Here is a 19,542-nt window from a genome sequence, read left to right as displayed (position 1 = left end):
CAAATCTGAATGCTAGCATTGCTGGAACACATTCTACTGTTGCCTCATTTTGCCTAATTCACTGTTTTCATTTTTATATATTTGGAAGGTTGATTATGTATGCTGATCTTGGAGAAGTGCCCTTATATAAGAAACATCCCATGGGGCCCAGCAGCTCACTCACCTCTGCTCACTGGTGCTGTATGCTCTAGATGTGCCCTCTATGTGGGCTGCATGGATCCTTCTGTTGTGGTGGGCTGACTACTGTGGGTGCAGTCGGCGTGGCTGGACCCTAGTCTGGTTGGTTGCCAGGCCCTGCCTGGTGTGGAGGCTGCCAGGCACTGGTGGGTAGGGCTGGATCCTGACATGGCTGGCTACATGACCAGGGGAGTCCCAGTGCTGGTGCCAGCTCAGTGGTGGGCAAGGTTGGGTCATGAGGCTGCTGGCTACAAAGCCCAGGGGATCCCAGGGCTAGTGCTGGCCCACTGGTGGGTGGATCCAGGTCCCAGGGTGGCTGGCTGCTGGGCCAGTGTTCCTGGAGGCAGTTCAGCCTGCTGGTGGCTGGCGCTGTGGTTGCAGAGTCTGGGGTGTTCCAGAACTGGGGTCCTTCTGCTATTGGGCAGGGCTGGGGCCCAAGACATCATGGGATGCTACCAGCCTGCTAGTGAGTAGACCAGGTCTTGACACAGCCTGCTTTGGGGCCTCAGTTGTCCCAGGGCTTGTGTATGCCTGCTTGTGTGTGGGGTCGTGGGCCCAGAAGCTCCCTGGGCTGGTTTCCACCCACTGGTGGGTGAGGTCAAGTCCCAGGGCTAATGCCGGCCTACTGGCAGATCCAGGTCCTGGGGTCTCTAGCTGTGGGGCCCCAGTGGCCCCAAAGTTGGTGTTGGCACACAGGTGGGATAAGCTAGAGCTAGTGCCAGCCCACTGATGAGTGCATTTGGGTCCTGGGGTCTCTGGCTGTGGGGACCCAGGAGTCCCAGGTGTTAGTGCCAGCCCTCTGGTGGGTGGGGCTGTGTCCTGACCTGGCTGGAGTTCAGTGGGTCCTTCAGCAGGCTGCCTGCTAATCGGTGGTGCTGTGTCCCTTCCCAGCTAGCTGCTTGGCCTGGAGCAATCCAAGTCTAGTGCAGACTGGCTGGTGGGTGGGGCCTGGTCCCGGCACTAATAAGCTAAAAGGAGGATTCTGAAATGGCGTTTACCACCACCAGTGTCCTCGTGGCTGGATGAGCTCCCACAAATGGCTGCTGCCAGCGTCTGTGTCCCCAGGGTGAGTCCTAACTGCCTCCTGCTTCTCCGGGATAAGCAAGTGGGTCTAATCCAGCCTCCTTTCAAATTACTGCTTCTGCCCTGGGTCCCGGAAAGTGTGAGATTTTGTGCACGCCCTTTAAGTGTGGAGTCTCTTTCCCACAGCCTTCTGGCTCTTCCGAAAGGAAGCCCCACTGGCCTTCAAAGCCAAATGTCCTGGGGGCTCATCTTCCCAGTGCAGAACCCCTGGGCCGGGAAGTCCATTGTGACGCTTGGACTCCTCACTCCTTGGGGAGAACCTCTGCAGTTGTGATTATCCTCCGGTTTGTGGGTCACCTATGGGGGTGGGGACTCTGGGCAGCTGGTGCTGATATCTCTGAGGGAACACATTAGGCTGAGTCTAAGGGATGGGGGTGGGATCCTGAGAACTGGAATCCAGCAGCCACTGTCAGGAGCAAGAATCGTTGCTGAGGTGTTGCTGGCAGAAGCAAGAAGCAAGCAGGAAGGAGCAAGCCCTTTTGCTCCTCCAGCCTTCTCTTGTCCCTCAGCGCCCCCCGTTGGCAGAGCTTGCAAAATCAAAGTGTGGTTTGCAGGGTCCCTAACATTACATGGCTGAGAATAAAAAGGTGGATTTGGAACTGACAGATAATGGCTTAATAACCTACTCAGGTCAGTATAATTATTCTGATTTTAACACATGGGGAAACAGAGGCGTAAGGCCACAGTGCTGGGAGAGGCAGAAGTCAGAATTTAAGATCAACTCGTTTACTGCCAAACCCCATTTACTTTGGGTTTTTCTAACTGTCAGCTTCGGACATGGTTAATATGCTGAGAAGGCACAGGTGAACATTTTTACTCCACACACACCTACGGTAAACCAGACAGCAGGCAGCTCTTAGAAATAACAGGCAGTGCTTCACGTGGATATGGTTGTTCAACACAAAGGATAACTCTAAAAATGACTTTTTAAAGAAAGTTAAATTTGGACTTGTACTGAAAAGAAACTTTAGGTGAATGCATTTAAATAAGTTGTTGCTTCTACTTTGCAAACATTATTTAGACAGATTTTTATGGAATTGCAAATGTTCTAAAAAAACTGGCTTCATGCAGTCAAATCACTATTTGTTATGGTTTATAATTGCATTTTGAAATATAGACTGTACAGGAAGTACAGCTTAAGGCTATTTTATTGACATAAGTAAACTTTATTGATACAAATGAATATGCTTATATTACCCAAGAATATGCTATATTACTCATGAAAGCTAGCTTTAGCTGAAATGCTGAGTTCCTATAGTTTGCATAAACCATAAAAAGGATTGAAAAGGATTTTTAAATCATAAAAAGGATTTAAGTGAGTCCTAAGTTAAATATATCAGAAATTTAATTCAACATAAATTCTAATTGCAGATGTCAAATGTGTGGAATCTATTAGTGTTGAATTTATTGATGCATTTTGAATGTCCTTATTGATGTTTTTCTTTTAAAAGCAATTAATGACTTTTTTTAGTTGGTTTTATATATGTTCTCATTTCATATTGGAAACTCTCCTCTGAGCATCCCTTTTCTCAGCAGCAAAGTGAAAGTATTGCACTGCATTAGTGGTTTTCTCTAGGGCTTCTTAGAAGTATATTATGGATTGCATAGCTGTTGATTAAGTATAGCCAATTCTTGATTATGTCAGCCACGGGTGAGGGGGTGGGTGAGGGTTGGAGAAGCTTGGACAAAGAGAATGCTTGGGATGGCTCTTGTCCCCAATCCCCACTTCAATTAGGATAGCTCCAGTTTTGTTGGCTTCATATATTAGAGTTTATTTAGAGAAAAATCTAAAAAGCAGTGTGTGAAAACTGATCGACTGTATGATCTGCAAAGCCCTTTGCAGGTGCGACATCACGTTGACACTACATAAATCATCCTGGGCTGCAGCCTCCATACATCCCCTCTTCAGAGTCCCCTTATTTACCTCTGAAATGACTCACCTTTGACTGTAGAAGTAAAACAAATTACATTCGATGAACACAAAAATTCTAGAGCCAGTGTGCATTTTGACTGATCCTTGGTCACTAAGAAACATCCCCTCTACATGGCATTCTTGCAGTAGTAAGAGTTATTGTTTTTTAAATCTATTTTAATTCTAGATTAAGGTTTTGCGCCATCTGCTGGAAGTATTTATCTTTGCAATACTACAGGAGAACTGTACATTTATTCTCAGAAGTATCTTTAAAAATATTTATTAATACTTTAAAAAATTGTAAAGTACATGTTTACTACAGCAAATGGATAAGTGTATAAAATAATAAAATGTAATACAAAAATCCAGAGATATCTACTGTCAATAGCTAGCGTTTTTTCTTTATACATACAAGAATATGTTATCATGAGGTTTGGTTTGTGTTTTGTGGGTTTTTTTGTTGAAGTATAGTTGGCTTACAATGTTGTGGTAGTTTCAGGTGTACAGAAAAGTGATTCAGTTATCCATGTGAGATATACATATATATATTCTTTTTCAGACTCTTTTCCATTATAGTTTATTGTAAGATATTGAATATAGTTCCCTGTGCTATACAGTAGTTCCTTGTTGTTTATCTATTTTATATACAGTGTGTATGTGTAGTGTGTATCTGTTAATCCCAAACTCCCAACTTATCCCTCCCCCCCAGTTTCCCCTTTGGTAACCATAAGTTTGTTTTCTATGTCAGTGAGTCTGTTTCTGTTTTTTAAATAAGAAAAACACAAGTTTGAGATCAATACTATGCTGATTTAGGTTACAGCAGTAGTAAAAAGAGAGGACACATTACAGATATGAGATTCTTTGGGAGGGTGTGCTCTCAGGCCCTGTTGTGTGTGAACCTTAAGATTTGCTTTGCCAATTATGCAAGGCAGGGATCTTACCGTCCAACTTAACTGGGCAGGGTGGGATAGACATAGGGTTGAGGGAGTGGGTTAGACCCTAGGAAAAGTGCATTTTATTGCTCAGATTCCCAGGAAACAGACCCCCAGATTACTATTTCCAGCAGTAAATGTAGCATTGCTCCTTTCTGTTACTGTCCGTGTATTGAACACCGGTGTGCTAGTTGCTGTGACACATGCTATAGAATGAAGAAGTCTTATAGATGTTGCTTTGAAGTGAGAGAAGTCTATCATGAGAGATAAGTATGTAGATAATTAACTACAACACAAGCTTGGAGACATAGAAGCAGGGGTGCTTACCCTCATTGGGCAGGGAGACTGGGAGGAAAGCATTAAGTGGGTCCTGGTGGTGGGAATATTCCTGTCATTTAGGGTCAGGTTAATGAAGGATGCAGTGACAATGAGGCTGGGAAAGTAGACATAGGTCATGTCATCAAAGGCTGAGGATCACAAAGCACCACCAAGTTGTTGGAGGAGGAAAGTGACATGGTGTAAGAGGATTTTAGGAGGACAACCGTGGTAGCGACATCTGGAGATACGAAGGACAGAAGGCAGAGAAACCAGGTTAGGATCCCAAGGTGACCTGCTAACTGTGGAGGTCTGAAACAGAGATAAAAATTCCTTATTCAGTGTACTTAGGAGACAGAGCACAGTCAGAAAACCACATCCCATGAATACTTACTGCTAAATAAAGTAAAATTTGGACCCAATTGTGAAAGCAATCTGAGAGCGAACGTATGTTTCTGTGGAACACTGACAATAGGCAGAGCCTTCCAAAATGAAGTAGCAGACGCTGAGGGAAACTAGAAACACTTTCCTTGGAACCGAAAGCCTCAGACAGGCTTCCAGCACGTCCCTGGGGCCTGAGTGACAGAGAAAATGGGGCAGAGTTTGGTGGCACACAGACAAGCTACACTTGCTGTTGGAGTGGTAGGATGGGGGAGACAGGGTGGGTGGCAATCAGCCCTGCAGGTACTAGTATTGATCAGTAAAAGAACCAGGGACATTCCAAGCTGAATTGCAAGTCAGGAGCACATGTGAAGCCAGAAAGAATGGTCTCCATGCAAAGACCAGAGATTATCAGGAAGGATCAGAATGGAACCTCTGCAAAGGCACTAGGAAGAAAGCAAAACCAAATAACTGATAAAAAATACATAGCAGGACAAATACACCATAAAGTGGAAGAAAATATGAACAAAGTTCTCCATGGAATAAAAAAAATTAGGAAACATTTCCTCTTTGAAACAAGAAATCAAATCAGAGATAGGATTCAGAAGAGAGATGATAAAAGGAGAGAAGAAGAGGAAAAGTAAACTGAGCTGGCTGAGACAAACCTACTGAGATTTATGTCCCCAAATGCTTATATTAGAAAAATAAGGAATCAAAATAAATGAGCTAAGCATACATCTTAAGACAATGGAAAAATAAAATTAAAATATACCCAAAATAGAAGGACATGAGATCGAAAAGAAAGAAAGAGAGAAAGGCAGACAGACAAAGAAAGAAAGAAAGGGAAGAGAGAGCTTTTCTTTGACAAGATGAGAAACGTTGGAGAAGTAGTAAAACACTAGTACTAGGAATAAAAAGGGAGAGATAACTACAGATGCTGCAGACATAAAAGAAAACTTGATGCTATTATGAAAAAATTTATGTCAATAAGTTTGAAAACTTTGGAGAAATGGTTAAAGTTAAGGTCCTAGAAATATGTGACCTACTAAAACTGTCTCAAGAAGGGGAAAAAAAAATCCCTCTAGATTCTCATTTGGAATCTACTTCTTTAACAGTAAAGTATGTATATCTTTTGTCTCATTAACAAATACAGTTCCATAATATCATTTTAATGGCTACATTGTATTATATAATTTTGTTTGATAATTAAGTCATTAAATTTTTACTCTCCCAACCTAGGAGCTCTATAACCTAGCAGTTATACAAGATGTGAATTTTTGCAATGAGCTTTGTCTTTTCTTAGAAGAAATTCCCCAAAGAGGAATTGCTGGGTCAAAGATGCCTGTTTTAAAGCTTTTGTTACACAACAAATGTCTATAATTTTTTTAAGGTGTGATGGGAAGGCATTCCTGGAAGAAAGAGTAACAGGAACGAATTTAGGTGCAGCAAATACGAAATGTGTTCTGAGAATGAAAGAGTTCACGAAGTGCCCTATGATGTTAGTAAATCAATTTAGTAGAGCAATATTAGCATAATATTAATTATGTTCTAGTAATAACAAATAAAATGCTAATAACAAATAATAGTAAATATATAATAATAGTAGTAAATATAATAGTAATATGGTAAAACAACTTAATATTTTTAAAAAGAAAATTGTTCACCTGTACAACATGTGCACTTATACTGATCTCTGTTCAGGTAAGAAATTGTGTAAAACCAGCTTAATGGTTTTCCAAAACGGAGCTGCTGGGGGTCCTGAAGTTGCATAACTCTGCTAATTCTCCTCTCCCTTGCCTTATTTCAACTGCCCACCAACCGCCCTATTTTTGTCATTGTGAATGACATTCATCAGAGTCTATCTAAATACACAGATGCTATTGCAGTGCACTTGGAGTTCAGCCTTACCGTAGCCAGGACAACCCCTCCCACCTCCCACTAGTCTCTTCTCCTCCTACATACAGCTTTTGCTTGGAGCAGCTCCATCCTCCTAGAATACACACCCCACTCCCTCTCTACCTGAGTTTTCCCTGTCCATTTTTTAAGATTAACTCAATTGCCACCTCTCCTTGGGAGCCCTTCTTGATACGTCTCTTCCCAGGGAAAACCAGCTGTTCCTCCACTGCCTCCACTGGCCCTGGCAGTGTCCTGAGCACGTGTGATGCACATCTTGTATTTATGTGCTTACCTATCTCCTTCTACTAGACTTGAGCTCTTTAAGGAGAAGAACCATGTCTTATTTGTCATTTTATTAGTGCCTACCAATAGAGGTATTTAATCAGTGCTTGCTAAGTGAATGATTTGAAGAGTAGTCGTAATAGATCCCAGTGAGCACCTCCAGTGATGGAGCCACTGGTCCAAGTTCAGATTACCAGCTTCATTCACTTCTGACCCTTCACGGTGTTTCCCACTAGGAAGTTTGTCCTTTCAAAAGTACAACTCACTAGAGCTTCACAATGTAACAGTACCTTAATCAAACAAAAACCCCAGTGAACCTGTAATTCACCAGAGAGTAAGGATTTGTCTCTTTGACATCTTTCCGGTAGAGGGTTGGACAAGCCCAGTGAGAGCCTGTTCAGTAGCTGCTTAGAAGGCTGCTAATGCATTTAAGAAGTTAAACTAGAGAGTTTCCTACCACAGCCCCTCCCTAGATTTTCATGACTCTCAAAGTCAGTGACTTTTTAATTATTTTATAAGCCACACCCTACATCACATTAAGTTTATTAAGATTATTTGGCTACAAGTAACAAATTTTCTTATATCCCCTTCTTTCTTACATGAGGGTAGTATATACTTTCTTACATGAAGGTTAAATACTCTTTTTACTATGTTATTTTCATTTAATAGTATACTCTGGAAATCACTCTATATCACTTCACAGAGATCTTCTTTACTCTTTTTTTCACAGCCGTATAGTACTCTATGTTTATGGTACATGTGGATGTACCATACTTTATTCAACCACTCCCCTGTGTCTGGGTATTCCAGTATTTCACAGTTTAAAAAATACTACAATAAATAAGCTTATGAGTGGTGTTATTTTTAAAGTAACAGTTGACCCTTGAACAATGTGGGGTTTGGGGTGCTGGCCCACTATGATGGCAAAATCTAAGTATAACCTGTAGTCAGCCCTCCATATCCAGAGTTCCTCTGTGTCTGAGGTTTTTCACAATCCACGGATTCAACCATCAGCAGATTTAACCATCCGTGGCTGGTGTAGTACTGTAGTATTTAATATTGAAAAAAAAATTCCATGTATAAGTGGACCTGTGCAGTTCAAACCCATGTTGTTCAAGGGTCAACCATACAGTGTATGTTACAAATTCATATACAGATAGCTACAAACTGACAAATTAAATTATATAACTCATGAGCATAAAGAATTTTACTCTCCAGGAATTAACAGGTAACTGAGGAATGTTTTAGTATGTGAATCCTTAATTTTTAAAAAGCAACCAATTTTAAATTACATCAACTTAAGGTCTAGAAAACCTGAGAACATCTGAAGAGGAAAAAAAATTTTTTTCTTAGTCAAAGTCACGTCAAAGTGCAATAAATTCAGGACTAGCAAATTTAGCAAGGTATTATTAACTTTAAAAAATACTCTTCCATCTTTTAAAATTATACTGTTATCTTTTTTAAAAATGATGTAAAGTTCCTCTGAAGATTTGCTACTTAAATCATTAGTTTGAAAAGCTATTAGATTTTATTTTTTTTTAGCCAGGTCTCTCCTTTATTTCTTTTAAATTGAGGTATAATTAACTTACAATGTTGCGTTAGTTTCAAGTGTACAGCAAAGTGATTCAGTGATGCATATGTGTATGTGTATATATATATATATATAGTTTTTCAGATTCTTTTCCGTTACAGGTTATTATAAGATATTGAATATAGTTCCCTGTGCTATAAAAAAAAAGGCCATTAGATTTTACTTGAGACACTTGGAAACAACACAGGAAATTATTTTGCATAATTTATATTCTTTTTTTGGCTGTGCTGGGTGGCATGTGGGATCTTAGTTCCACAGCCAGGGATCGAACCTGTGTCCCCTGCATTGGGAGCACAGAGTCTTAACCGCTGGACCGCCAGGGAAATTCCCTATATTCTTTTCTAAATTGAAGAAATAAGAGGAATAATAACTTTCAAACTTGTGGCACATTTATTTCTTAGCACTTAAATTTTTTAAAAAGGTTTTCAGTTGGAACTTTCCTTGGTTGGTCACAATCCTTATCCTTTAGAAGATTTTCCTCCAGTTTTAAGAGGATTACTGCCTTGTATTTGGCCCTTGATATGTTTGTTCTTTCTGTAGCATCTTGTGTGGTAAGATCCGTGAAAAGTACCTTCTCCTGTTAAGTGTGTAAGAATATTATTCCGCCATAAAAAGGAACAAAATTGGGTCATTTGTAGAGACGTGGATGGACCTAGAGACTGTCATACAGAGTAAAGTAAGTCAGAAAGAGAAAAAATATCATATATATCGCATATATGTGGAATCTAGGAAACTGGTACAGATGAACCAGTATGCAAGGCAGAAATAGAGACAGATGTAGAGAACAAATGTATGGACACCAAGCGGGGAAAGTGGGCGGTCGGGGTGTGGTGGTGGGATGAATTGGGAGATTGGGATTGACATATATACACAAATATGTAAAAAATGGATGACTAATAAGAACCTGCTATATAAAAAAATAAATTAATTTTTTTAAAAAAGAACAAGAATAAAGCTAAACGTTGGCCAAAGCATGTATTTTTGTAAGGTGTGATTGACTGTGGAAAAAGTCTGGTAGGATTTTTACCTGATTCAAGGTTTATCAATCCTTACTTGGCAAGATGGAATTGGCAGTTCTTAAATGGCAAGATGACACATTTTTGATGGGCAGAATTTATCGCGTAATCTCAAAAATATAGCCTTTGCCTAATGGTTTTAAAGTTCAGGTCAAACATACTTAATTCTGGTACCCCCTTAAGGTTTTGCATCACTGCCAGATGGATTGCAAGCTCTTAAAACTGAAGTTTTTGTTTCCTTTCCTTGTTTTTGCTGCAAAAGTAATTAGGAATGAAATGGCGGGTTTTACCCTATAATTCACAAATGAATGAGGTGGGTATTAACCTGCCTGGGAAGTGGTTTTAATGACTCACAGCACAATAGCTGAGTCCTGGTGGCAGAGGACAGTGATTAGAGGGCTGTAATTTAGAGATTAATATGTCTTAGTCGCAGCTTATAAACGTGCTTTAGTTTTCTCCTGGGACAACCCAGTTTTTTCCTAAATGGTTTTTAGTTTAAATATATAGATGCAATATCATATATATGCAATATCGTTTATATTTTTTATATGCAGTACTTACAGTGTAATCTCAAAAACATAGCAGTTACTTAACGGATGTAAAGTTCAGGTCAAATATATTGAATTCCGGCACCACCTTCAGGCTTTATATCAGGCCTGATGGGTTGAAAGCTCTTGTAACTGACGATTTTGTTTCCTTTTCTTGTTCTTTGCAAGAATACTACATATATGTACCTATAATGTGTCTGTGAGTGTATATATACTGGGCTATTTACACTGAAGTATAAAAATAGCCGGGCAGCAATTGGCTGTTAACATTAGTTGACTATCTGAAGTCGAGATACGACACCGAGCAGTACAGTCAAATTGTAAACTCTAGATTCATTGCTTATTGCAGATGCAAGATGGATGAGCAGACGAATGATCATTCCCTGTTTTCATATGATTTTAGATAGACTCATGGTGGAAGAGAGAGCTAGCAATTACACTCACCTCCCACCCGCTCCGTTTTTCTACCTCTCCTCCTCTCAGCCACTATTACAAGAGTTAAGGAGCACCTTAGGGGCCTTCTGACTTTTCCTCCGGAGGGTTCTATAGTTTCTCAGCAAAACAAAGGAAACAAGGCTCTACAGTTTCTCTTTTTGTCCAGTATTCTTCCCTTCTTTGTCAACCGACTTAAAGGTATGTGTACTTTCTCTTTACAGCCCACCGCTTCAGCTTGGCAAGGCAACTCTCATTAAGAAGTAGGCACTAACGAAACTGTGAAAGTCATCATTGGAAAGACGCTCCTTTTCAAATGATGCACTTAAACTTGATTTCCTCTGAGGCTGGTAGAGAGAGAGAGGCAAAAGCAGGTCACGGAATGTTGACTCTGAATGATAATTGCCATATTAATGTGTTGTAGTTAAGAGCAGAAGAGAGTTGGGGTTCTTTTTGTTGCAGGCATGAAACTGAAAACTAAGAAATGAGCATAAAAAGACGTTAGGGATCTAGAAAAAAGGACCTCCACACTTGAAATATGGGATGAGTGGTTTTGAAGTATATTTATCAGGACAATGCTGAATGTATATTTATCAGCATAAGGCTGAAATGGCCCAGGCTGCTGTCTCATAAAAGAATTTTCTTCCTTCTCTGCTTTCCATCGATGGGGCAGAGTAAGCAGACAGGTTTCTGTTTTTTATAATCCTTAAAGTTGCAAGGAAGAATTTAAATGCATAATTCAAGAGATCCAGATTATAAGTGAGGTGTGAGTAGAGAGGCCCTCGGGGATGCTGATCTGTAACTGACCCAGAAGAGCCCTGCAGGGGTTTTGGTTTCAGAGCTACCCCAGACTGTAGCCTTCCTGGTGTTAGCCAAAAAAAAAAAAATCAGTGATATGGTTGCATAGCTTATCAGATTCTCTGCTGAGTGCATTTCAAATTATTTTAAATCTATGATAGTGTTTTCACATTATTTTACATTGAGCCACAGAAGGGTGTGTGTGTGTGTGTGTGTGTGTTTTGGCAAATCCAGCAATAAAAGTATTCCTAGGAATCTTTACACACTGCAAATAAAGTTGTTTCTAAAGCATTAACATTGTTTGTCCAAAAACACTCTCAAAGGCTTGGGTCAATTACTTTTAATTCTTACAGACAAATGGCAGTGGAGATTTTGTTGGAGGTTACGAGTTTTGTGGCTTTGAAAACAGTTGAATCATCTGGGAGGGAGCAGCAAGGGAATGATTTAATTGATCACCAGCACAACAGTTGTTTCTCTTCCAAATATGTCCCTGGTGGGATTTGGCTCACCTGCCAATTATCTCAGTGATCTGTCATTTTTACCAAGGATGGGAACTGAGGCTAGAGACAGAATGAGATTGAAATAGCTTGACTCTCTCCTGAAAGGGCTTTGAATGAAAATATGCATGTGTGTTTTACTTCTAAATATTTTCTGAGGGGTGTCTGACAGGTAATGTCTCTGAATAAACCCCTTTATCTGCTACTGAGTAAACGTGGAGACCAACTTCTGAGCAAGCGTTTAAACTGAATGCTTTTCCTCTTTTGATAATTTGCTAGTGTCCTTAGGGATCAAAGTAGAAAAAATACTCCACCTTGTGCAAGACACCATCTGCTTACATAAATTCAACCTTACGGTGCTGGAGGCCTCCTGAAGATAAGGGTAAGTGCTTACGGTGTGAGTCATTTTACTGCATTTCCCTGGATGACCTGTGCCTCAGAGTGAGCAGGAAGGTGGGGCTCTGGACCCAGTGCTGTTTCTAGGGTGACCTAGTTCCTGAGGCCTCATAGAGTGTGGAACTTGCCAGGGTTCCAGATCTGAGGTTTAAAGGTAAACATAATTCAACCATGCTGGCTCCTATATGTGTGTAAGTAAGTCAACGACTTCATCCGATTCCTAACCTGAGAAACTGGAGAAAGGCCTGGCTGTATAGGGCCTTTCCCAGGCAGCATTTTCTGAAGACATTTTCCAGGGTGACTTTGTCTACGTGTGACTCTCTTCTTTCCGGCTGACTTCCAAATCCAATCCTGAGGTCAGATGTGGCTCATGTGTCTGAGATGGGAACCTTCTTCCCAGCACACTTTGGAGGTGTGTGCTATGACAGAGGAACTGGACGAGGCAAACTTGAGATGATCATCTAAATGCATCGTCCCCTGTTCCTAGTCCAGGCTTCATTTTGAACAAGCTCTGTGGGGTCACTTAGCAACAGCCTATGTAGAGATGGAGGTCATCATTAAAATCAGTCTTGAAGCAGTGTAACATCCCCAAAACAGCTTAGTTTGGGAGGTCAGACGAGTCTGGATTTTAAACCCCTGTGGCCTAAATGATCTTTCTGGGCCTCAGTTTTCTCATCTGTAAAATATTCAATAGAAATAACACTACCTAGTTCAGAGTGTTGCAGTGGAATTAAATGAAATAATATATGTAGGATGGTTAGCAAAGTGCTTGGCATATAGTAGGTGGCTAATAATTAGCATTATTAGCATAATATTTATGAAATATGAATTGAGTACTAACAAAGTAGTAGTTCTAGGGGGAGATAAAGGCATAAGATTGCTTCCAGAGCTAAATTTCTAATAGAGGGAGGAACTTGCACGTGACAGTTGAACTGACCACAGAAGGAAGATGAGTGTCGCAGCCAAAATGCACTCCAGTGCTACTCAAAGTTCCTGTTCGTGGTGAATCAAGGTTGGGCCAGATCGGAAATCAGTGAACTGCCTCCTCCAGATAGATAGTCTTGCTCTGGAGAAAAACATCAGCTAAACTCTCCAATGTACCCAGTGAAGTGTCTGACATCCATTCTGGCCCAAGCCTGGTGCTAAACTGTTGCCCCATCCTTGGGCCATACTTTAAGGATGGCTGCCCTTGGAGTCTGTTATGTCTGCCACTTGGGGGCGCTGCTTCGCTTTGGGCTAGACTAGATTGTGGATTTTTACAGGCAATCTGACATATGTTAGGACAAAACAGAGAGCTGGTTAATTTGATGTCATACACTTTGTGTTTCATTAAATGCAATTCCCCAGGATATACCATACTGCTTCCAGCCCTATCCTTGAAAATGAGCATCTTCTACAGCCAGGAGCTGTTGTTTCTCATCACCACGATCAATGAGGTGGCAGCAGTGGGTTCTCCCTGCCTCTTTGCAAGGGTTCTTCATCTTATTTTTGTGTGTCATGGACTCCTTTGGTCAGCTGTTATATCTATGGACCATTTCTCAGGATGATATTTTTTTTCAGAATGATGGTTTTAATCATATAAAATAAAATCTGTAAGGTTACAAGGGAAACCAATTATATTGAAATACACTTACCAAAATGTTAAAAAGAATTTATGATGGTGATATATGTTTTATTATCAACATATCAAGTAAGATCTAGCGGCAGGTCTAAGATCTACCATCATTTTGAAGATGAGTGTCAATAACGTTTTGACATATCTACAACAACTGTAATGGGTTAAAAAAACATCAATCAAGGGGCTTCCTTGGTGGCGCAGTGGTTGAGAGTCCGCCTGCCGATGCAGGGGACACGGGTTCGTGCCCCGGGCCGAGAAGATCCCACATGCCGCGGAGCGGCTGGGCCTGTGAGCCATGGCTGCTGAGCCTGCGCGTCCGGAGCCTGTGCTCCGCAACGGGAGAGGCCACAAGAGTGGCCCGCGTACCGCAAAAAAAAAAAAAAAAATTGGTCAAAAGTGCTACTCAGACTATTGTGGTTTGTTGTTTGCCTTATAATAAAAGGCAATGCCAGAATTTCAGTTAGAGGTTAGTGAAAATAAATATGTGTTCTCTATTCATCCAAGTTCAAGAGCCCCCTGCTTTCCTTCTCTGGTTAAGAACCCCTGCCTGGGAAATGCCAAGCAGGGAAAAAAGGGAGTTCTGAACCATTTTATTACTTTTCCTGGGACAGATATTTTGGGTTCCTAGTAAAATCCAATTACAATTTCAGGCCCTGGTGAAATTCTATTATAATTTCCATTTGCTTTATTCAGAATATGAATAAATACGAGTAAGTTTTCCCCCAAATCTATATTTGGAGACCTACATTTCATGAAGGACTTAACCAAAGGCATCTTGGGTGGAGGATTTGCATAAAATATTCATTTCTCCTAATGCAGTTAAATGGATGCTCTTTCAGAAGATTTTCTTGCTTGCAAAGATGATCATAAAGTCATATCTATTCCCATGTGGAAGAAAATATGTTACATGAAGAAGCTAGAAGGTTTAGGGCCCCGTTGGGGGCAATTTTCTTGAGGAAGCTTCCAACAGAGCCCAAGAGTGAAAGGAATCTTCGAGGATCAGATGATGGGGAGGCTTCTTGGAGCAGAGAGATAAACCAGAGTTCAAAGGGGAAGGAATGAGTTAGGTAAGAGATGGGAGGGATGGTAACAGGAGTGGGGCGGTCAGTAGCTTTGGCCCAAGGTAAGGAATGCAGGGAGGTGAGCCTAGACACGTTGCTGGAGTCGGTTTTGATGGACCTTCACTGATACACCAGGGATGTGGGATGTTACTGACAGAGGGGAGTCACGGAAGTCCTTGCATAGGAATAAGATAAAGACATTTCTGGTTTAGGAATATCAACATGACCACAATGTTTTGGATAAATTTGGGGTAGGAAGAAATTATGGGCAATAGTTTTAGGATCAGATGGCAAAACTGGATGAAGAAAATTATACCTATCCTAATATCTCCCATAATGGCCTAAGGATAGGATTCACCTGGAGAATTTATTCATTATACAGATCACCACAATTTTCCTCTGCAAATGATAACCCCAGTAGGGCTGGCATTTGACAGGGAATTTATCATTTTTAAAATAGCTCCATGTGATTTCATCTCCAGACAACTTGGAAAATGCTCCCTGGGAATGTGTGGCTGATCAGATGTGAAATTGCATGTGACAGTGTCAAAGCAAAAACTGCGCCAGATCAAGTGAAACAGGCAAAGTAGATTTTATTCAAGGCTATCATAGGGAAGGAAAGCCAGAACTCAGTCTGAGCTCAACTCCACTGAAATAAAAGGTGGGAATAAAATACTAGAGGACTTTAGGGGAGAGATTGATCCCTGGGATGTGTTGGGCACATTGAGTAATTCCTGAGCTTGCAAATGTTTTTCTCTGTGACTAGGTCACCTGTGTTTGCTAATTGGCACTCACCATTCCACCAATTAGCAAGTTAGGTTTCTACCTTCCCACAGAGACTGGCAAATAGGAGCCCAGTCTTTCTGGCTGATTACATTTCAAAGGGATGGTTCCTAGCCCTTGAGAAAGACCTTCTGGGGTTATAAAACTGGCTGAGGCTGGGAGAAGATTTACATCTCAATGGAGCAGAGAAAGAATTTACGATGACACGTCTTCTGAAGTAAAGGATCTAAGCAAAGGGAGGTCAAGGCAAAGAGTCAGGAGAAGGCTGAAGTTTAGTCAAACTGAGGGGAACGATAAGCCCATCTTGGTCAAGGGTAAGGTACTACTGCTACTCTTACTACTATGACTACTACTGCTGCTATCTTTAGGGTGGCTTCTCCCTGATACAGAATGGAAAGGAAGAATCAATGCTAGGAATGGTAGGAAAGAAAAATCAACACGTCTTCCTAACCTAATGTTGGGAACTGGAGCGGAGGATACAGAAGAGTGAACAATCCGAGTCTAGCGGCCCTAGACATAGGGAGAATGGAGAATTGGAATTCTCAGTTGGAATTGGAATTGGTGGAATTGGAATTTCCAGTTGGCAGGCAGAGTGGCGGTGCCAGATGAACTGGTCAAGCGTAACGCTCAGGTCCTTTGGTAGAAACAGCGCCCTGCACTCAGCACAGGTAGTTGACAAGAGACGGGAGAGGCAGCAGGGCTGCGGAAGCCTCTCTGGATCGTGGTCCTTTCTGACAGAACACTGCAGAGCAGGCTGGACTGTGCATTTGTGATTGTCAACCTGTGTTAGCTTCACCTGACACACACACACGTACGCATCTTGTATGTGTGTGTGTGTGTATGTATACACATATAGAAGTATTTAAAAGTAAATTACAGAAGGGTAAGCTGTGACGAAGCGAGAGAGAGGCATGGACATATATACACTACCAAATGTAAGGTAGATAGCTAGTGGGAAGCAGCCGCATAGCACAGGGAGATCAGCTCGGTGCTTTGTGACCACCTAGAGGGGTGGGATAGGGAGGGTGGGAGGGAGGGAGACGCAAGAGGGAGGAGATATGGGAACATATGTGTATGTGTGACTGATTCACTTTGTTATAAGGCAGAAACTGACACACCATTGTAAAGCAATTATACGCTAATAAAGATGTAAAAAAAAAACTAAATTACAGGCATTTAAGCAGCTGAGTTTTATGGAAAACTGATGACTTCCATTTAGCACACGTTGTGTTTGAAATTTGTCAGAAAACTTGGTTGAGGAGGTTGGAGCTTTTAGAGACATCCTGGGCAATGATTTCTGAAAAGGTTATAATGAAACCATGGGAGCGGAGAAGATTTTCACAAAGTTACTGGGGATGTACTACGACATTAACGTATCTTCTTCTCTTTCAAGGGAATAAGTGTAAAGGAGGAAGAACGGAGATCTAAGAATTCCTAGTCCTCTTGGGCAGGAGTGGCTGGTCCCGGGGTTGCCTGCTCCAGTGAGGTCTCTGATGCTAAGAACTGTAAAAGGTACGGTTGATTTGCTCATGGAAGTTGATTTGCTCATGGAACACCAGGCTGAGAAGAGCATCAGTACAGTGTTCTGGGGGAGTCAGATGCAGGATTTAAGAGTGAGTGGTAAAAAAAAAAGAAGCCAGGGGAGCAAATGGCTTTTCTAGTAAGTCTGGTTTTTAAAGAAAGTAAGATGTAGGGAGAGAGCAGGAAAGTCACAGGATTAAGTTACTTGGGATATGTGATATTAATGTGTTTTACTTTTTTCCAGTTACTTTTTTTAGTGATCAGAAATGAGTGAACAATCAGAAAAAAACAATTCCACGCAAGAGAGACATGCAGGTCAAAGTTCTTCTGAGAAAAACTGTCAAATCGGACAGAAGCAACTGGTATGGCTCGTGAATACTATGATTCCGTGGTATTTGGAGAGTTCGCAACTTGGGGATCTCTGAGATGCCCCAGATTTGGGTGGGAAGGTAGGCCCCATCAGGAATCCACAGGAAGGATCTCTGCTCCTTAGTGCTTCTCCTCGTCTTCACCCCGCTTTCATGAAGCTGGTCTCATCTTACCTGTCTCCTCTGTGCCTCTCAGTCCCCAGCATCCTGTGCAATAAAATCCTACCCTTGGAGTAGGAAATTTGTAGAGAATATGGTCAAATATTTTTATTTAACAAATCCTTGGGGTTTTTTTCCCCATGATATGCTAGTACCTGTTCTAAAGCTTGGTATATGTTAATTCACCTAACCCTTATCACAAGATACTGTTGTTAACCCATTTTGCAAAAGAAGAAACCACGGCTTAGAAGAAGGAGGAACTTGCTCAAAGCACTCCAGTAACAAGTGGCAGAGCCAAGATCTGAACAGAGGCATCTAAACTCTTGCTTTGCTACTGAGAATAATAGTAGATCGTGCTAAGTTGTGTTTATTGAGCAGCTATACCTAAATACAGAATCATTTCATAAGGTTGTTTGTAAAACAAACCCATACACACAAACCAAAATGAAATTTTAAAGAAACATACCTATATTATTTTAGACTGACTAGACTATTATTAAGCTAAAGAAACTGCAGAAAAGCCCGAGATTCTGTCACTAATTTGTTACCTTGAAATTCATACATTGAAAGTTTCCCTTTGGTTTCGAAATGTAGTATTTCATATATGTGTTAGCCTAAGTGTTTGGGGGCCACTCAGATTATTTTCTTCTAAAATCCTTCAGAGGAGCATTCCCTTCACTCCTGACATATGTGCTGTATGTTCAAAATTAATTATCAGAACTGATTGAAGTATCTTTATTGCTTGTCTTTCCAATTAGGCCCTATTTAATTTCGAATTATAAATATCCCCAAACAGAGACTTGTGAAAATGTCCACTAACACGCTATTTTGTCATTCAAGCCAGATTTTCTTCTTGCAATCTGGCTTTGACTGAGAGGGGATCCTTCAGGTGCTGCATTCTGCATCAGAGCCCTGATGGGGTCCACACTCCCAGGGCAGTGAGTGCTGAGATGCCCTAGAGCACTGAAGGGGAGGGTTGTGTGTACTGTGTGTTCTCACTGTGTTTTGAGATACTTTACCTGGGCGGAAGGGCTTTTACTCCCTTGTCATTATCCACCGTAAAATGGTAATTCTGACTTTCATCCCCAGCAGATTTGAGAAGCCAAGGGGTGTTTTGCAGGTATAAAGGGAATTCTTCTGTTCCCCCTTGATTGTTTTTTATTATACATAGTTTTACACTATGTATTTGTTTATTCAGAAAGAATGACCTAATTTGAAAAGTTTTACATCATCTTTTGAAACTTAATCTGATTAAATTGTTTATTACTCTAGCTAAAACAACTAAGCTTTCATGCCATTATGGTAAAAGTTACAGAAACTTCATTTTGATTCTGTGTAAAGCAGATAAAATTACCTGGTTCTTACTACTAACATATTTTATTTGTTTATTTGTTTCATAGCAACAGATAGAGCGACAGTTAAAATGCTTGGCATTTCAAAATCCCGGACCACAGGTAGCAGACTTTAATCCTGAAACAAGGCAGCAGAAAAAGAAAGCACGAATGTCAAAGATGAATGAGTATTTTTCTGTGAAGTACAAGTAAGATCATGATTTATTATATTTAATCCGTGGGATTACAAAATGCATGAATTCTCCTTGACAAAGCAATTAAATGTTGCCACTTTTTTATTACTTAAAGATGTATTTTCTAAAGTACAGTATCACCCCTTATGTCTGGAAGTTAGCAATTTCAAGAAATAGACTATAATCTCCAACTAGGCATCAGTTTTTGTGTGTGTGTGTTTTTTTTTTTTTTTTTTTTTTTTTTTTTTGGG

General features: G+C 40.9%; 1 protein-coding gene across 2 annotated transcripts in view; it reads left to right on the top strand.

The window, feature by feature from the left end:
• Positions 1–1,136: 1,136 nt before the first annotated feature.
• The window catches only part of ARL14EPL (ARF like GTPase 14 effector protein like), a 25,182-nt gene continuing 6,776 nt past the window's right edge, over positions 1,137–19,542 (top strand). The window contains exons 1-5 of one of the 2 annotated variants that reach the window (XM_027099729.1): positions 1,149–1,243; positions 12,140–12,242; positions 17,112–17,230; positions 17,484–17,601; positions 19,167–19,306. In XM_027099729.1, the coding sequence (XP_026955530.1) occupies positions 17,506–17,601; positions 19,167–19,306 (236 nt within the window). In that variant the 5' untranslated portion in view covers positions 1,149–1,243; positions 12,140–12,242; positions 17,112–17,230; positions 17,484–17,505. Of the gene's footprint in view, positions 1,244–12,139; positions 12,243–17,111; positions 17,231–17,483; positions 17,602–19,166; positions 19,307–19,542 lie in introns of both variants that reach the window. The other variant, XM_027099732.1, reaches the window with a different exon arrangement.

This window comes from Aethalodelphis obliquidens, unplaced genomic scaffold (assembly GCF_003676395.1).
Source record: "Aethalodelphis obliquidens isolate GAN/ISIS:26980383/991018 unplaced genomic scaffold, ASM367639v1 scaffold4, whole genome shotgun sequence".
Lineage (NCBI taxonomy): Eukaryota > Metazoa > Chordata > Mammalia > Artiodactyla > Delphinidae > Aethalodelphis > Aethalodelphis obliquidens.
Note: the sequence above shows the minus strand (reverse complement) of the source record. Positions and strands in the feature narration are given on the sequence as shown.